The sequence below is a fragment of the Carassius carassius genome, chromosome 3 (genome assembly GCF_963082965.1).
Source record: "Carassius carassius chromosome 3, fCarCar2.1, whole genome shotgun sequence".
NCBI classification, from domain to species: Eukaryota; Metazoa; Chordata; class Actinopteri; order Cypriniformes; family Cyprinidae; genus Carassius; species Carassius carassius.
In genome coordinates this window covers 14,433,742-14,449,740 of record NC_081757.1, presented here as the reverse complement: position 1 = coordinate 14,449,740, position 15,999 = coordinate 14,433,742, and the positions used below count along the sequence as shown (strand labels likewise).

The following is a 15,999-nucleotide window of genomic DNA, read 5'->3' as shown; positions in this document are numbered from 1 at the left end:
ACTTTTTTGTATCTAATACAAGACCTGTTCTTCCATATTTCACTATTTTAGACCTGTTTTGATCTGACTTCCCATTGACCCTAGGATCTTTTATTCTTTACAGATTTTAATCACACAGGTTTATGTTCTGCTGATACAGTAGATTTGTTCTGCAGATTCTGACATCATGACTGAAAAGCCACAGTGTATTGCTGTTGGCTCTCGAGTGTTACAAATCATTCATATTGTTTATCAACACATTCAGCGGGACAGATGGGAAAGAGCATTCTAATGTGTTTAAGAAATAGTCACATAATGGCTTTCATGTGTTTGAAATACATGGATTTCATTCTTGAATGGCTTTCTTGTGAACATTGCATAACTAAACATACTCCCAGCAACGAATATCTCACCACAGAGCTGACACAACTATGAATCATTATGGAAAAAGAAGAAAAAAGAAAGAAAGAAAAAAATCTACTTATTGTGTGTCTACTTTTGTTCAACCTTATCTGAATAACTTGTCACAGGATCCATTTTTCTGCTAGTAGGTCACAATCCCCAGCCCCCAAACATTTAACAAAAGATACTATTCTATTTCTTTGAGATTATTGTTGTGACTGAAAACCAGCAATGCAGTCCACTGTACAGGAGCGGTAGATGGTGCCGAACCCATTCTGTTGTTTCATGGCAGAGAGCCGACCCTATGGCTCTGGGCTGAGCTATATAAGTACCGGACAGAGACGTGGACTTCACATTCACTCTCTCTCCTCCTCATTCCAACTATTTAGCAACTGCTCTGTAAATATACCACAGAAACAAGCAGGAGTACAAAAGCTTTCAATTTCACAAGAAACCTTTGGTAAGGTCTCAAGCTTTTTATCTTTTTTTTTTATTTTAAGCTCATTTTGTGGATTTGGATTCAGACACTGATGGTTTCTAATTTGTTTTCTGTAGAAAGAAATGTTGTAGATTTTGTATTTACAATACTGATTTTTGAGCAAAATTACCTGTTCTTGTTTTTTGCTATCTGCTTCACGTGTACAAATGAGTTTGTAATATAATACCTCATAGATTGATTGTGACATTAAAACAATGCTTCAAGTTTCAGTTGAAGAGCTGTTGCATTTTGTAGTAATTTTTGTATTGAAGTGTCATGTTGAAATAAATGTGAATACAGACAGCAACCGTTAAAACTGACTACATTGAAAATATTTTGTTATGCCATACACAAATTGTATGTGCATATGGAATGTGTACTTCAGTCTTTTTGGCTGGATGTAAAAACATTTGTGCATTCCCTTGACACGCAGTGATGGCTCGCACAGATGTGATATTTGAGAGCAGCTAAAATTCTAAGTACTTAAGCTCTTTCTCAGCAGCTTGTCTTTGTTCCGGTGTGCGTTTTCAAAAATTCTGTTCATTTTCAGCGATTTCTTTAAAATATAACTTTTTTAGAATTCTTCTCAGGCCAGTTTGAATTTTGAAAGGTTGAAATGAGTGCATAACTAGTTGAACAGGGATATGGGATATTCCTGTATGAGTTATCGAAATGAAAAAAAATATGGTCCATTTCCCTGTGTGCAATTTACTAATCGTCTTCATATTTATAACTAATCGGCACAGTATCTGTGGCAGGACTATTCTTAGTGTGGCGAGAGCTGTGTGTGAGAGGGCAGAACCCCTTTATCAGAGGTTGGAGGTCATTAACAGGAGCAAAGATGGGCTGTCTCTCAACCTGGACCTTTCTTCTGCTTCTGTTGGGAATAACAAAAACCTTTTCTAAAGGTTTGTTTTGCATATGAATTTTAATCAGCACATTTCACACTGAATTGTTAATGCAAATTATTGCTAAAAGAGTTATTGCATGTCATTGCTCATGGGAGAAGCTGAAAGATTTAAACAGGATATTGACAGCTGGCTCTTAGAAACATGACTCTTCCAATACCCCAACCCCAAAAATGCTCTTCAGCAAACCCATTACTGAAGGCAACATTGTTCTAGTGTTCCCAGTATATCCAGAAGCTGAGGTGTTTTGCGAGCCAGCAGCAGAAGGCCACCTGCTAGCAATTGGTTCTACTCTGTGTGTGAACAACTAGCAGAAATCTCTTTCTGAAGTAATCTTAAAGACGAAAAAAAAGGGGGAAAAAAATTAGCAATATTTTAATAATAAGACCTATGATAAAAAGCCCTAAAAAACCTATAATGTACTTTATTTTTTTTTACCACATGTAAAACCCATCAGTGGCTTGCATCATTTTAAAACTATATGAAGAAACTAATGCACTTTCCTTATTAGGGACATGGAGAAGCATCATGGGGACATCATGGAGACCAAACCCAGCTGTGTACCATAATGAAGGTAGGTTGGTATGATTCTGAAAATTTATAATCAATAAAATATTTTAAAAAGTGAGCCAAACTGGAACTTAAAACTCAAAACTCCTCTCAAAACTTTCTGCAGATAATTATGAGTGGACCACATGGTTCAATGTAGATCACCCTGGAGGGAAAGGAGACTATGAGAAGCTGAATGCCATTCGTTTTTATTATCGAGCCCGTGTTTGTGAGGTTCCTCGAGCTCTAGAGGCACGTACTACTGAGTGGATCCCAGCTCGCAGCACTGGGGAAAGAGTACATGCTGATCCAGCTGTGGGCTTCTGGTGTGTCAATGATGAACAGCATTTTGGGAGAAACTGCTCAAACTATGCTGTACGTTTCCTGTGTCCTAAAGGTAAGTAAATGAGCTGTAAAAGACAAATGTTTCCATTCCATCAGCTCAGGGCTATTGTGTACATTTTTTCTGATTAAATATGCGAATTAAATACGTTTAATGAGGATTTGTTGATGTTATACAGAAATTATTTTTCACAAATGTATTATTTTTAATTTAACATGAGTTAAAATTGTGATTTTGATTTCTGATGACACCCTAGATATTTAGCAGAATCTCTCTATCTCTCACCATTCAGAAATTGTTTCAGATGTTGAAGAAGTGATATGGGGTCCATGGTCAGACTGGAGTCTGTGTCCATCTCAGTGTGATCAGGTTGCAATACAGCATCGCTCTAGAAGCTGCAAATCCAATTTCAAACAATGCAATGGCCAAACTGTCGAAGCCAGGTCATGCCAAGGGCCACCTTGCCCACGTAATGCATCAACTGTTTTATACAGTTTTAAAATGATAATGTCTTGTCAGTTAAAATTTCAGATAATCTTTATTATAATCCACATTTAGTCAAAACCAAACCAAAATAATTTATTCACCTTACCTTACATTTGTTGAAATATCTCTGTTTCCTCTTTTTCTTAGGCTGTGAACTGCACTGTGTGATGGGCAAGGTAAATGATGAGTGCGATGGCTGTATGTGCCAGGATCATACAGTTTTAGGATCAGTCCGTAGTGCCGGGGGTCTCCCTGCACCAGGAGCTGCCATACTCCGTGCTGGTCCTAGGCCCAAACTCTTTACTGTAACTGATCACAATGGCCATTTTCAAGTCCCTGGAATCTGCCCTGATGCCAACACAACGCTAATGATCAAGCTAAAAAACCATGCTCCACACCAAGTCACTGTTCCCTTGAGCACTGAACGCACCTCCGTTCTCCTTTTGAAGCTAGAGAGAGCAAGTAATGCTTCTTTAAAGACCTTGAATCCATTTGACCTATGAACTGTGTGAATCTGTATAAGCGTTAGAAAACTATCTGAAAAAGCCTTTCTGATGATCAGTTTAATTGTTAAATTCATTTCAGGGGTCAAGAATATATAAGTCAGTCCTTAAGTTTTTGATGGCTCAACTACAAAAGAATTATAAATTTTATGCATTAGAATCTTATTAAATAATTTTATTTTTTACTAAAATCATTTCTCTTTACAAAAAAAAAAAAAGTTAACAAGTATATAGCTACTGTATGATGTAAACCCAGAAATTTTGCTGGGAAACAGTGGCATACAATGTTAAACATTACTGATTGGTTTTTAGTTTAACACATTTGTATTGATGCTTTCAATGCTATCAAAAATCATTTTGACAATTTCAATGAATCCTCATTAATGTTAGCAAGCTTTATAATGTTGGTGAAAAAATAGTAATACAATGTGGAATATGTCACAGGAAACTAAAACATTTAAGTTGAAAAGCATAAAAATGAATGTACAAATTCTAATGCAATATCAATGTGTTCCTCAGAAAAACTGTATGTGTTGAAAAACCCTGAGAGCAAGGCCAGAAGGGAAGGTCAGACAGCTGCCTTCTGTTGTAAGATTGATGGGACACCTGAACCAAACCAGTATGAATGGTAAGCTTAAGCTTTCAGATAAAAAAATGTATGTTCACTATAAAATTTTGGCAAATTACAAGGAATTTTTTTTCCTGATGGTATTAAATGAGGAAAAAAATGACAAAGACACTCGAAAGTCAAAGCCCTCATGTGTTATGCTCCTTGAATAAAGTGTTAAAATAAATACGTACATAAAAAGGACAGTTCAGACAAACCAATTTATTTCTTCATCCCCTTAGCATGGCAACAATATCCAAAATGTGAGAAAAACTTTGACAATCACTATTATCAATCTTCAGGTTCCACAACGGTACTCTGCTGGACAGGAGTCAATATCAATATGACGAGACACTGGTTTTGAGGAATGTCAGTTTGGACCATATAGGAGAATACTACTGCAGAGCCAGTAATGAGAACGGAGCAATCAAATCTAAAGCAGCCACCCTCACAGTTATTGGTGTGCCCTGTCATACTCTTTTAACTACATATATTTAATATTAACCTATAACACTTTACATGTAGTCTGGTCTCAGTTTGATATTTATTTGTTTTCTATCCATTTCTATGTTAAGGTCAAAAAGCACCATCATGCAACCCTAAGCCTTATTCCCATTTGATTCGACTACCACATGACTGCATTCAAAATGAGACCAACTCTATCTACTATGATGTGGGGAGATGCCCAACATCTACGTGCACAGGGAAGCTGGATAATGGCATCAGATGCAAAGACTCAGTTTCCTATTGCTGTGGAATTTCAAACATGGAGGAGAAAGAGATTACATGTCAGGGATATCAGTTACCCATCATGGTAGTGACTCAGTGTGGTTGTAAAACATGTGTGGACACAAAGGCTATTGTTCGTGGACATGCTATCGCAGCAGACACTGGTGAGCCCATGAGGTTTGGACACATCTACATGGATGGCGCAAGAATAAGTCGAACTGGATACAAAGGCACATTCTCTATCCAGGTACCAACAAATACAGAGCGTCTGGTCCTCACCTTTGTGGACAACATGCAGAAGTTTGTAAATACCACAAAAGTGCTACCATTCAATCCAAAAGGTGGAGCTGTGTTTTACGAGATCAAGCTGTTGAGGAGAAAGCCAGCTGTGATTATTAGCTCAAGAGAGACTAATAAGCTAGATCTAGGTGAGTTAGAAGGCCAGGATCCCATTGCTGAGATCGAGATCCCACCAAATGCATTCTATACAGAAAATGGAGAGGTGTTCATGGGAAATGTCAAGGCCAGCGTGACTTTCCTCGACCCCAGGGATGTATCAACAGCAGCGGCTGCCCAAAGTGATCTCAACTTCATTGGTGATGAAGGTGACACTCTGCCCTTGAGAACCTATGGAATGTTCTCTGTGGACTTCAGGGATGAAGAAGGAGGTGAGTCGCTCAATGCCGGAGAAGTGAAAGTGCGTCTCGATGCAGCACAAGTGAAGATGCCCGAGCACTTGAAGACCATGAAATTATGGTCCCTTAATCCTGAGACAGGTTTGTGGGAGGAGGAGGGCCAGTTCCATGCTGAGAAGAAACAAAGGGGGAAACGAGAAGAGAGGACCTTCCTCATAGGTAACATGGAAATCCGTGAGAGACGGCTGTTTAACTTAGATGTACCTGAGAACAGGAGATGTTATGTGAAAGTGAGGGCTTTTCGTAGTGAACGGTACATGCCTAGCGAGCAAAGTGAAGGAGTCGTGATGACTTTAATAAATATGGAGCCCACGCCAGGGTTTTCAACCAACCCTCGGGCTTGGGGTAGATTTGATAGTGTCATCACTGGCCCAAATGGTGCATGTCTTCCAGCCTTCTGTGATGAACAGAAATCAGATGCATATTCAGCCTACATCATGGCCAACCTGGGGGGAGAAGAGCTAGAGGCAGTAGCATCCTCTCCAAAGTTGAATCCTAACACCATTGGCGTCCCACAACCCTATCTGAATAAACTAAACTACAGACGCACGGACCACGATGATCCCAGAATAAAAAAGACAGCATTCAGCATCAATGTGGCCAAACCCCGGTCAAACGTGGCTGAGGAAGCCAATGGTCCAGTTTATTCATTTGACAAACTTAAAGAGTGTGAGGAAGCTCCATTCAGTGCAGCTCACTTCCGTTTCTCTAGAGTTGAAGGAGATCGGTACGATTACAACACAGTGCCTTTTAATGAGGATGACCCCATGAGCTGGACTGAAGACTATTTGAGTTGGTGGCCAAAACCCATGGAATACAGGGCTTGCTACATTAAAGTAAAACTTAACAGTGTCCATGAGCTCAACGTACGGTCTCGCAATATGGGAGGTACCCATCCTAAAACTGTTGGCCAACTGTATGGCATTCGTGACACAAGAAGCATCCGAGACATGGACCAATCAACTGTTTCAGCAGTGTGTCTGGAGTTCAAGTGCAGTGGGATGCTGTATGACCAAGACCGAGTGGATCGGACTCTTGTGAAAGTAATGCCTCAGGGCAGCTGTAAGCGAGACAGCGTAAACAGCATGCTACAGGAATACTTGGTGAACCACCTTCCACTGGCTGTCAATAATGACACAAATGAGTTCACTATGCTTGCACCTCTAGACCCATTGGGCCACAACTACGGTATATATACAGTGACTGACCAAGATCCGCGGACAGCCAAAGAAATTGCACTTGGCCGTTGCTTTGATGGTACTTCAGATGGCATCTCTCGAGTCATGAAGAGCAACGAAGGAGTGGCATTAACATTCACCTGTGGTGATAAAGAGGTCACTAGGCAAAGTATGTTCCAACAGATACAGAACTCACTGGGTCAGGCCACAGCTGGAAGTGCACGGCCGTCAAGAGGAAACCGGAGGCAGAGAGTTGTCTCAACAGTGCCTCGAAATAGTAAGAGGAGGAGTACTCGTAATTCCTACACACGTGCCCAGACCATTGGTTGATATTCCAAAAAGTTAAAAGACAAGACCATTCCCTATGGGGGCTGCGCTCATGTTTTACTCAGTTACTGGATTTAAGCCATTTTAAAACTTGCTAGAATAAGTAAATTAAGGTTGTATTTGTACATGGCTGGGGCAAAGTCCCAAACAGTTTAGTATTGTTGATAAAACAACTGGCAAACAATATTACAGATTTCATGAATTGCAACTCAAATATTAGAGTGAAGATTAGAGTACTTTATTAAAAGCCTATCAAAACCTAACTAAAAATCACCATATTTTTATATTTTCTATTGACTTATACTGTGGTAAATATTTTACTACTTGAAACTGTAAATACTCAAATATTTATTGCATACTTCAGGTTATCAAAAACAAGGTAGTAGAACGTCACATTTCCCCTCAAACAAACATGTATGCCATTTATAACTCATTAATTAAAAAACTCTGAAGTTGTCCAAGCTGTTTTTATAAATATTTTTTGCCAATAACAAGTTTGCATTTCATTTTACTTCATTCATGCCTGTAGAAGCTTACTGTGTAGTAACAATGGGTCAAACAAAAGCACGAAACCCCATGGATCTGTTGCTTCAACTAGTGATGATTAAACCCCATCATATATTGTCATATGAGCAACACGACTGAACATCATTAATCGATCAAATGTGCAGCAATACTGAGTTAATTCAAAATATACTTTGGCAGAGAAACCACTGCACCATAAGTAGTCTGTTCTGCATTCATATGAAAGCAGTGTCAATAGATTCAAGATGATGTTGGATTCAGTTTTGTTTTACTTTCATTGTTTCCATTCTTTCATTTAGTCAGTGTGCCTCCTCTGTTCATTATGTAGTGTTGACACAAAGCACTGACAAAGTCCTATTATTTTAAATATTGAATGGTTCACATCTGGAAAACGGTTTCCAATTGTGCATAAATATGCAAGAAAAGTAAAACCATATTTTCAGAGGACATTCTTAGAAGAAATTAATTTGCATAGAGAATCACATTTACTTCTGTGTAACTGAAATTGTTTATAAACATAAGTCATTTTCAAGAAAAACAAAAAAGATATTGGAAAGTTTTCTATAAGGCATTAAAATGCTTATTTAAGCCAATCAGATTAAACGCCTCCATTAAAAATGTCCCTCATCATACACTGTTTTCGAAATAAAACTTAGATTTCAAAGGCGATCTGAATAAATGTACTTTTCCCCCATTTGCCGCTGAGGTGCAATGGGCTGATAGCAGCTTTATGAGGAATCTGTCACCACTGAGAAGCATGAAATGAGAACCACTGAGAAGCATTAAATGTGAATGTTGCATGTCTGCAAGGGCATCTGGGAAGAGAGGGAATGGGAAGGGGGACGATCAACCTTCGTCACATGAAGTCATCATAATCATTGCCATAGCCGTCGTCAAAACCACCATAATCACCAAAGTCATCTTTAATGTTTGCTTTCAATCCACCACCAGGCAGTACACCTTTCTTCTTTTTCTTATTTGCCTTCTTTTCCTGTAAATAACAGGAACGAATGAATATCAAATATTTTGCTGTTGATATTTTGATTTTAATGAATACAGAATTAGTATAAATAACAAGCGTGACTGTGCCTGTAAATAAGATCCTCAACTAAGCATGAATCAACTTATTTGCACTCAAAAGAGGTTTTGAGAAGTTTTGAGAAGAGGCGCAAAATCAACTCACCTTTTCTTGCCTTTGTTTTTCACTGAGCAGAACAGATAAAGAATTACTTATTTTTTTCAGGTCATCTACTTCCACTACACAGAGGAGGTAAATATTACAGCATTAGTCTAAAGACATGCAAGGTTTTATGTATAAGAGTTCTACCATATAATCTAAAAAGCTGGGGAAATAGCAGTAATTTGCATTACTAAATGGCATTTGCATTAAAAAAAGGACAAATATCCACATACAAATAAAAAAAATATTTACATGAACTTACATGAAATACAAAGCTCTCGAAACAGTGACTCCAAAAAGCTGGAATAATGCACTGATTTTTCAAACTGTGTTATCTTATCTTTCAGTAATTTTTCAAATGCAACAAAGTCATCTTTGGATGAAGGGCACATGGCTTCAATTCCAGATGCATTGTTTGTTGTGATAATAGTAGTAGAGGCGTTTGCAGCTGCAGGATCAACACCTGAAATCAGAGGGATTGTTCAGTGATTAACTGTTAAAATTGGACTTGAAATACCTCACATACAGTGCAGTTCTTACCAAACGACTCACGGGCCAATTCCATGTCTGCCTCCTCCTGCAGTTTTATCAGTCGAAGCTTCTCTGCATGCTGCTCCTCTGGTGATAGAGTCTTACTTTTTGCTGTTTTGTCCATCTATTCACATGATTGAAAATCAAAGGTTAAATGGTTAAAAGTAGTAAGTGACTAGAAAGAAAAGGATGAATCCATTAATGAGTAATTATACAAGTAATAATATTTTTCTTACCTTCTTTCTCAACTCGTCTTGTTTTTTCTTTTGCAAATTTTCTTTTTCTTTTATTTTATCAGTTATTTTTTTCTTCTCAGGGGGTTTCACCTCTATATAGAAATGTAAATCAAACGATAAGAGTACTTTCCACTTGGGTTAAAGAAAAACAGTAATAAAACAACACACCCTAAAGACAGACATACTGGCAAGTTTTACAAATATGCAATGGCTCTGCCTACAACATGTTTACACTGTAAAATCTGCCCGCTCAACAGAGAACAATACCCGTTTTTTTCTGTTCAACTTTCTTCTCTTCTTCCTTTTTCTCTTCCTCCTCATCATCCCAGTTATCCTGCAGAAAGAAAATGTATGGTAATCATATGTAAAGTAATAAAACAAACATTATAAACTTGATTATAAAAGATTATAAATGACTGTTTTTCATAAATTCCTTTGTTAACAGTGAATGGTTGAACTGAACAGTGAGTGAACTGGCAGAAATGGTTATGAAGCAATTTAAAATAAAACTGATGGTAGCTAATTTTTTTTAAATATTTCAAAACAAAAACAATCATTTTGAAATTTCCTGAGTGACATTTACAGGTTTTCTTCTGTAATTCCAGAAAAGTTTATTTGAACTCTTGAAGCCCCGGTTAGTGGGTTCATTCTGGGAGTTTTTTTTCCAGAGCTGCCTTTCAAACAAAATAACTTGCATATATGACAATAACATGCACACGCTTGCAGCATTTGGGACTCTCCCTAGGTGTAATGGATTTTATACTGTACAAACTGTATTTTCTATCGTCCTACACCTACCCCTTACAGACAACTACTAGCAATTTTTTTATGTTTTTTTTTAAGCATTTTGTTTTATGGGGACACAAGAAGTCTCCTCATAAACCATGTTTACGTAGTAGTACCCATGTCATTATACACATTTGTCCTCATAAACCATATATACCAGTACACACACACACAGAATTTCAATTTTAATTTAATTGTGCTTTATTGGCATGACAAAAACTATACATTTGTATTGCCAAAGCAACTGCAGCTGGGCTGCTTACAAATAGTGCACATATCTATTAACAGAAAGAATAATAATAATAATATTAATATATAAAAAGTATTAAGAATATAAAGCAAAATGCATTACTGATGTATGTAAACTAGAAATAAAATGAAATAAGGGATTAGACGGATTTACAGAAGCAAAATATACATCTAAATAATGCAACAGAGTAATAATAAAATAATCTAGATGTGCTGGAAACATCAGATCAAGGCAGATTAATGGTTTTCTCTTCTATCGTGACAGGCTGACACTTATTGAGCAGCAAACACAAAGCAGTTCGTGTGTTCTCCTAACAGATACGGCAGTTTCTCATGGTTTCAAAGAGTTTTAAATTTCTGATTGATCTGCTGTATTTTATCATAGAACACTGTCCGTATATCTGTGTATTTGGAGCATTCTGTTAAGAAGTGCAGTTTTCTTTCTATCGGATTCAAATCACAGTGTGAACACAATCTCTGCACGGTGGCAGCCATGTTTTTCTGTGTCTGCCTGTCTTTATCATCTGCTTGTGTCTGCTGAGTCTTTATCTGGTCAACGTGCTTCTCAGTTTCTTATCTGAATATCATTGCATTTAACTCTATTGTTGTGTTTGGGGTTTACCAATGAGTGATGTAGTTCTGTTTGATTTGTGCAGTAATCTGATTGATTTTGATGTTGTGATTCAGAGCATCAGTAGATGTTAGTGAAGCATCAGGACTGAAGCTCTGGATCAGCTGAGGGAGGGGCTTGTTTTCTTTGCTCATCTCTTGGTATTGAAGTGCTTTATAATGATATGATTGGGGGTCACTTTCAGATGTTTCCAGAATTTAATTGCTCTTTTTTGTATCTTTATGATTAGAGAATAGTTCTGCATGCAGGGTCTCAACTGGATGTTTTTCCCATTTGGTGAAATCTTGATTTGGATTTGTCAGTGGACCCCACACCTCACAGCCATATGGGCTATGGGCTCAATTACTGATTCTAATATTTTCAGCCAAATTCTAATAGTGATTTCTATAGGACATATTATTATTTCTCCGTTTTATGGCATAGAACACCCTGCATGCTTTATTTGTCAGTTCTTTCACAGCATGATTCAAGTTTCCTGTGGATGTGATTTTCAAACCCAGGTTGTTGTAGTGTGATGTGTGTGTAATCTGGTTAGTGCCTAACATAAATGTGTGTTGTGTTCCCTGGGATCTGAATCTTTTCTGAAATATCATAATTTTGGATTTATTCAGGTTGACTGTGAGGGCCCAGAGCTGGCAGTATTGCTCTAGCAGGTCCAGGTTCAGCTGTAAACCATGCTGAGAGGGAGACAGCAGAACCAGATCATCTGCATACAGCAGGCATTTGACCTGTGAGTTGTGTAGGGTGAGGCCAGGGGGAAGTAGATCGCTCCAGACAGCTTGCCAGTTCATTTATTTAAATGTTAAACAACATTAGGCTTAAACAGCAGCCGTCTTACTCCACGCTCCTGAGAAAGATACCTTGTACATTTGGTGCTGATTTTTACCCGACATTACACTTTCAGTGTACATCGTTTTGATATGGTCATAGGTTTAACCTCCTATGCCACTTTCAATAAGTTTGTAAAATAGTCCTTGGTGCCAAATTGAGTCAAAAGATTTCATTTATAAAAATATTTTTTATATTTATAAAAAGTCAAAGCATGCATATATTTTACCTTTATCTTTTATTAACTTTTTTTTTAAATTAGAGTATGTGAAGTATATGCATTTAACCCATCCAAAGTGCACACACACAGAGCAGTGAACACACACACACTTTGAACACACACCCAGAGCAGTGGGCAGCCATTTATGCTGCGGCGCCCAGGGAGCAGTTGGGGGTTCGGTGCCTTGCTTAAGGGCACCTAAGTCGTGGTATTGAAGGTGGAGAGAGAACTGTACATGCACTCCCCCCACCCACAATTCCTGCCGGCCCGAGACTCGAACTTACAACCTTTCGATTGCCAGTCCGACTCTCTAACCATTAGGCCACGACTTCAAGGATCAAATTGATCTCTATTTTTAAAGATTGGTGTTATTAAGCCTTTATTCCAGGTGTCAGGGAAGGAACGTCTACACTTAGAACCACTTTGAATAGTTTTAGAATGACCAATTGGAATTTACTGCCTGGGTGTTTTATCATTTTATTTAATATACCATCAGGTCCAGATGCTTTGATGAGGTTTTAGATTTTTTTCTTTAAGTTCTTTTTCAGTTCTTGGGAAATCTAATGGGGTTTGGTCATCTTTGATTGCTAAATCAATTTTTTTTAAATTCAAGATTTTTTTTTCTAATTGGTTGACTGTTACAGTTTGTACTTTATTAAACAATGTGTGAAATTACTTTCCCATATTTCTCCGTTTTGGATTACCAAATATCTGAGTGTATGTTCGTTTTGTTTAGGTGTTTAACTGTAAAGAAGGTGGATCTCTGGATTATTTGGATCTCTGTGTTTCTGATTTGACAATGTTCTCCGTTTTTTTTTTTTGAATAGTTTGGCAGCCCTGATCAAACCAATTTTTGGGTATTTGATTTTTTTCCCCATTTTTTGTTTTCAATTTGTATTGTTTTGCTGAATTTTCAAATATGTCATTTATATCTCTGACTGCAAGATTGACACCTTCATTAGTGTGAGCATAGGGGTTATTTAGAACGTTAACTACCAGAGCTTGTATTTTTTGGCTGCTAAGTGCTTTTCTGATATTCTTCAGCACTGTTTTCAGCCCATCTGTATGGTTTTCTGATGTTGTACAGCTTACTGGGCTTTGTGTCTGTCTTTTTGAGATACACAGTGATTTGACTGTGATCAGACAGAGGGGTTAGTTCTCTAACAGTAAATGATCTGAGAGATGATGGATCAATGTCTGTTATCATATAATCAACTGTGTTATTCCCAAGAGGTGAGCAAAATGTGAATCTCCCTTTAGTGTCTCCTCGTAACCTACCGTTGATGATATTCAGACCCAGGCTTCGATAGAGCTGCTGGAGGTTTTTCCCATTCTTATTTACTATATGATCATGGATATTTCTGTGGATATGAGAAAATGTGTTATTAATAATAATCAGTTTGTTGTTGATATATTTGCTCCCTTGTGCGTCGGTGAAGTCCAGCTGTAGTCCTGTTCTTGCGTTCAGGTCCCTGCAGACGAGCACATTTCCCTGGGCCTGGAAGTGGCTTGTCTCTTCCTCCAATGTGGAAAACATGTCTTTGCTGTAGTAGAGGGACTCTGATGGCAAGATGTATATGGCACACAGGAATATATATTTTATGGATGGAAGCAGTTCCTTGGGGATTTTAAGACTGTAGTAGAAATTGCGTTCATGTGGTTGAGGAAATTTAATTTAACTCAATGTGTTGAGTTTTTGTGATGGTAGGACACTTTCTCTATAGTTGGGTGGGCAGTGGGTAATGGTTGCTGCCCTGCTCCATGTCTCCTGTAGAATTATAATATCCATCTCCTTGAAGCTCTTCTGGAATTCTTTGTTTGAACTCTTTAGCCCAAAGGCTGCTGAATTCAAGCCTTGAATATTCCACATTGATACTGACAGAGTCATTTTAAGAATTCAAGCTACAGCGTTCTTGTTTTCAAAAATAGAGGTAATCCTTTTCTAATGTTATACAATATGTTGAAAAAATATACCTAGTGTTGCTCCTCTGCCTGGAGTGATGTTTTTGTGGGCATCACCTGTTTTGGGGCACCAAAGCTTTGTTTTACGGCCTGAAAACAGTTTTCCCCCTGGTAGAAAGTTGTGCCCCTACTGTTTGAAGTATCTTGAGAACAGTGTCTCTGGGTTTTCCTTCTGTGTTTTGAGCTAGTGTTGTCTGCTCCTCTCAGATGGGAGGTAGGAAATTATGTGATCTCCAGTCCCCATTGCTGGTGTTGGCATGGTGAGATTTTCTCCTAATTTCTAGCAAAACATTTATATATATATATATATATATATATATATATATATATATATATATATATATATATATATATATATATATATATATATATATATATATATATATATAGAGTGAACATGTTCACTATCCCATCTTTTATTAATTTTATGTTTTTAATCTTTGGTTTACCTCATATTAGAAGCAAGAAGCTCTAGAAAGTTCAGGAACTCATGCTGTGCATGACCTCTCTCTCATTTCGAAAAGAGGAGGGCGCGTGAGAGAATTCTAGATCTGCGCGTCAACAGGACACGCGTCATGACGTCAACAGGAACTCAACCAGCTGCTGCTGCCGGGCAAAAATACAGCATCCATATGACAGCGACTGTTAAGGTGTGGAATTCAAACCCGTCAAAAAATAAAAATACATGAGTTTTAAAACTTTTGACATTCACTGTTTGCAAATTAACGAGTGAGGCGTACCACATTCTTTGCTAACTACGCTAACGTTAGTTCATTACATTACAAGATAAAGTAGCAACAACAGTAATAACTAGGACGAGTAACGTTATATATTTTCAAACGGAGTCAGTACAATGAACTAATAAAACAAACGAAAAAGCTACTAAAGAAGCTCCACATTGCCTGTTCCTTGCTCGCTGTCGAAACTGGTTTCATATCAAGTCAATAAATTTCAACCACTGACACTCACATGATGTAACCGATGTGCTGTCACACCTCCTATATTTGGTTGATTAATCTGTAAAGTGTTGGCAGCTTATTATTGCTAAAAGAGAAACTGTCAGATAACAGATCCGTCAAGCTGGAAGATGGGACGTTTGCTGACGTAAACACAGAAACTGTCAGTGTAATAGTAGTACTAGTAAACCATAAACACGCAACTGGATACAGCTGGGGAATCCCTAAAAAAACGTGTCCACTGAAGGCTATCTAAACTGCTAAAAATATTGCACGATCGTCCATATTAGCGTTGATACCTTTAGCCACATATCACGCGATAAGACCGAATTAAAAGGTCTGAGACTCTTTAGTGAAAAAGTTTTGATAACATGGCCATCAGCCTGCTACCTTCACGTCTTCCTCCTCGTCCTCGCCTTCCCATCTATCCAGCCTCCCGGCGGCAGCCCTGATCGGCTCGCTCGGATCGAAGTTATCAGCGTCTTTCGAAAAACAAAATAATGCCGTGGTTAAGACCTTGACCGACACTCTGTCACACACTTGAATCTAAAATATGGAAGTAATCCTTACCCCAGTCGTCGGAATCCGCCATCTTAGCTAAGTGTAAGTTAGTTAAAGTAGTAGCTGATAGAAAGCATGTGCACTGCTCTGATCATCTGATCTGTCTGTCTTCTTGCTGACGGGATACAGGACCGAACGCCCCCGTGTGGC

The 15,999-nt window shown here is 38.1% G+C and overlaps 2 protein-coding genes across 3 annotated transcripts; one reads left to right on the top strand and one right to left on the bottom strand.

Moving 5' to 3' along the window:
- Positions 1-624: 624 nt before the first annotated feature.
- cilp (cartilage intermediate layer protein, nucleotide pyrophosphohydrolase) lies at positions 625-7,639 on the top strand. 2 transcript variants are annotated; one of them, XM_059530167.1, is made up of 9 exons: positions 625-841; positions 1,606-1,767; positions 2,279-2,341; positions 2,444-2,713; positions 2,964-3,128; positions 3,293-3,607; positions 4,168-4,276; positions 4,558-4,715; positions 4,831-7,639. In XM_059530167.1, exons 1-9 carry the CDS (start codon positions 640-642, stop codon positions 7,185-7,187), a joined length of 3,801 nt encoding a protein of 1,266 aa, XP_059386150.1. In that variant the 5' UTR covers positions 625-639; the 3' UTR covers positions 7,188-7,639. The 2 variants fall into 2 exon arrangements, with proteins under 2 accessions (XP_059386150.1, XP_059386143.1); XM_059530160.1 differs by having other exon boundaries at positions 627-841; positions 2,952-3,128.
- An 846-nt stretch (positions 7,640-8,485) lies between these two features.
- Positions 8,486-15,993, bottom strand: eif3jb (eukaryotic translation initiation factor 3, subunit Jb). Its single transcript, XM_059530151.1, has 8 exons — positions 15,859-15,993; positions 15,679-15,770; positions 9,924-9,990; positions 9,657-9,748; positions 9,430-9,544; positions 9,152-9,352; positions 8,893-8,966; positions 8,486-8,700 (listed from the first exon to the last, which is right to left on the bottom strand). Exons 1-8 carry the CDS (start codon positions 15,878-15,880, stop codon positions 8,566-8,568), a joined length of 798 nt encoding a protein of 265 aa, XP_059386134.1. The 5' UTR covers positions 15,881-15,993; the 3' UTR covers positions 8,486-8,565.
- Between the last annotated feature and the right edge of the window lie 6 nt (positions 15,994-15,999).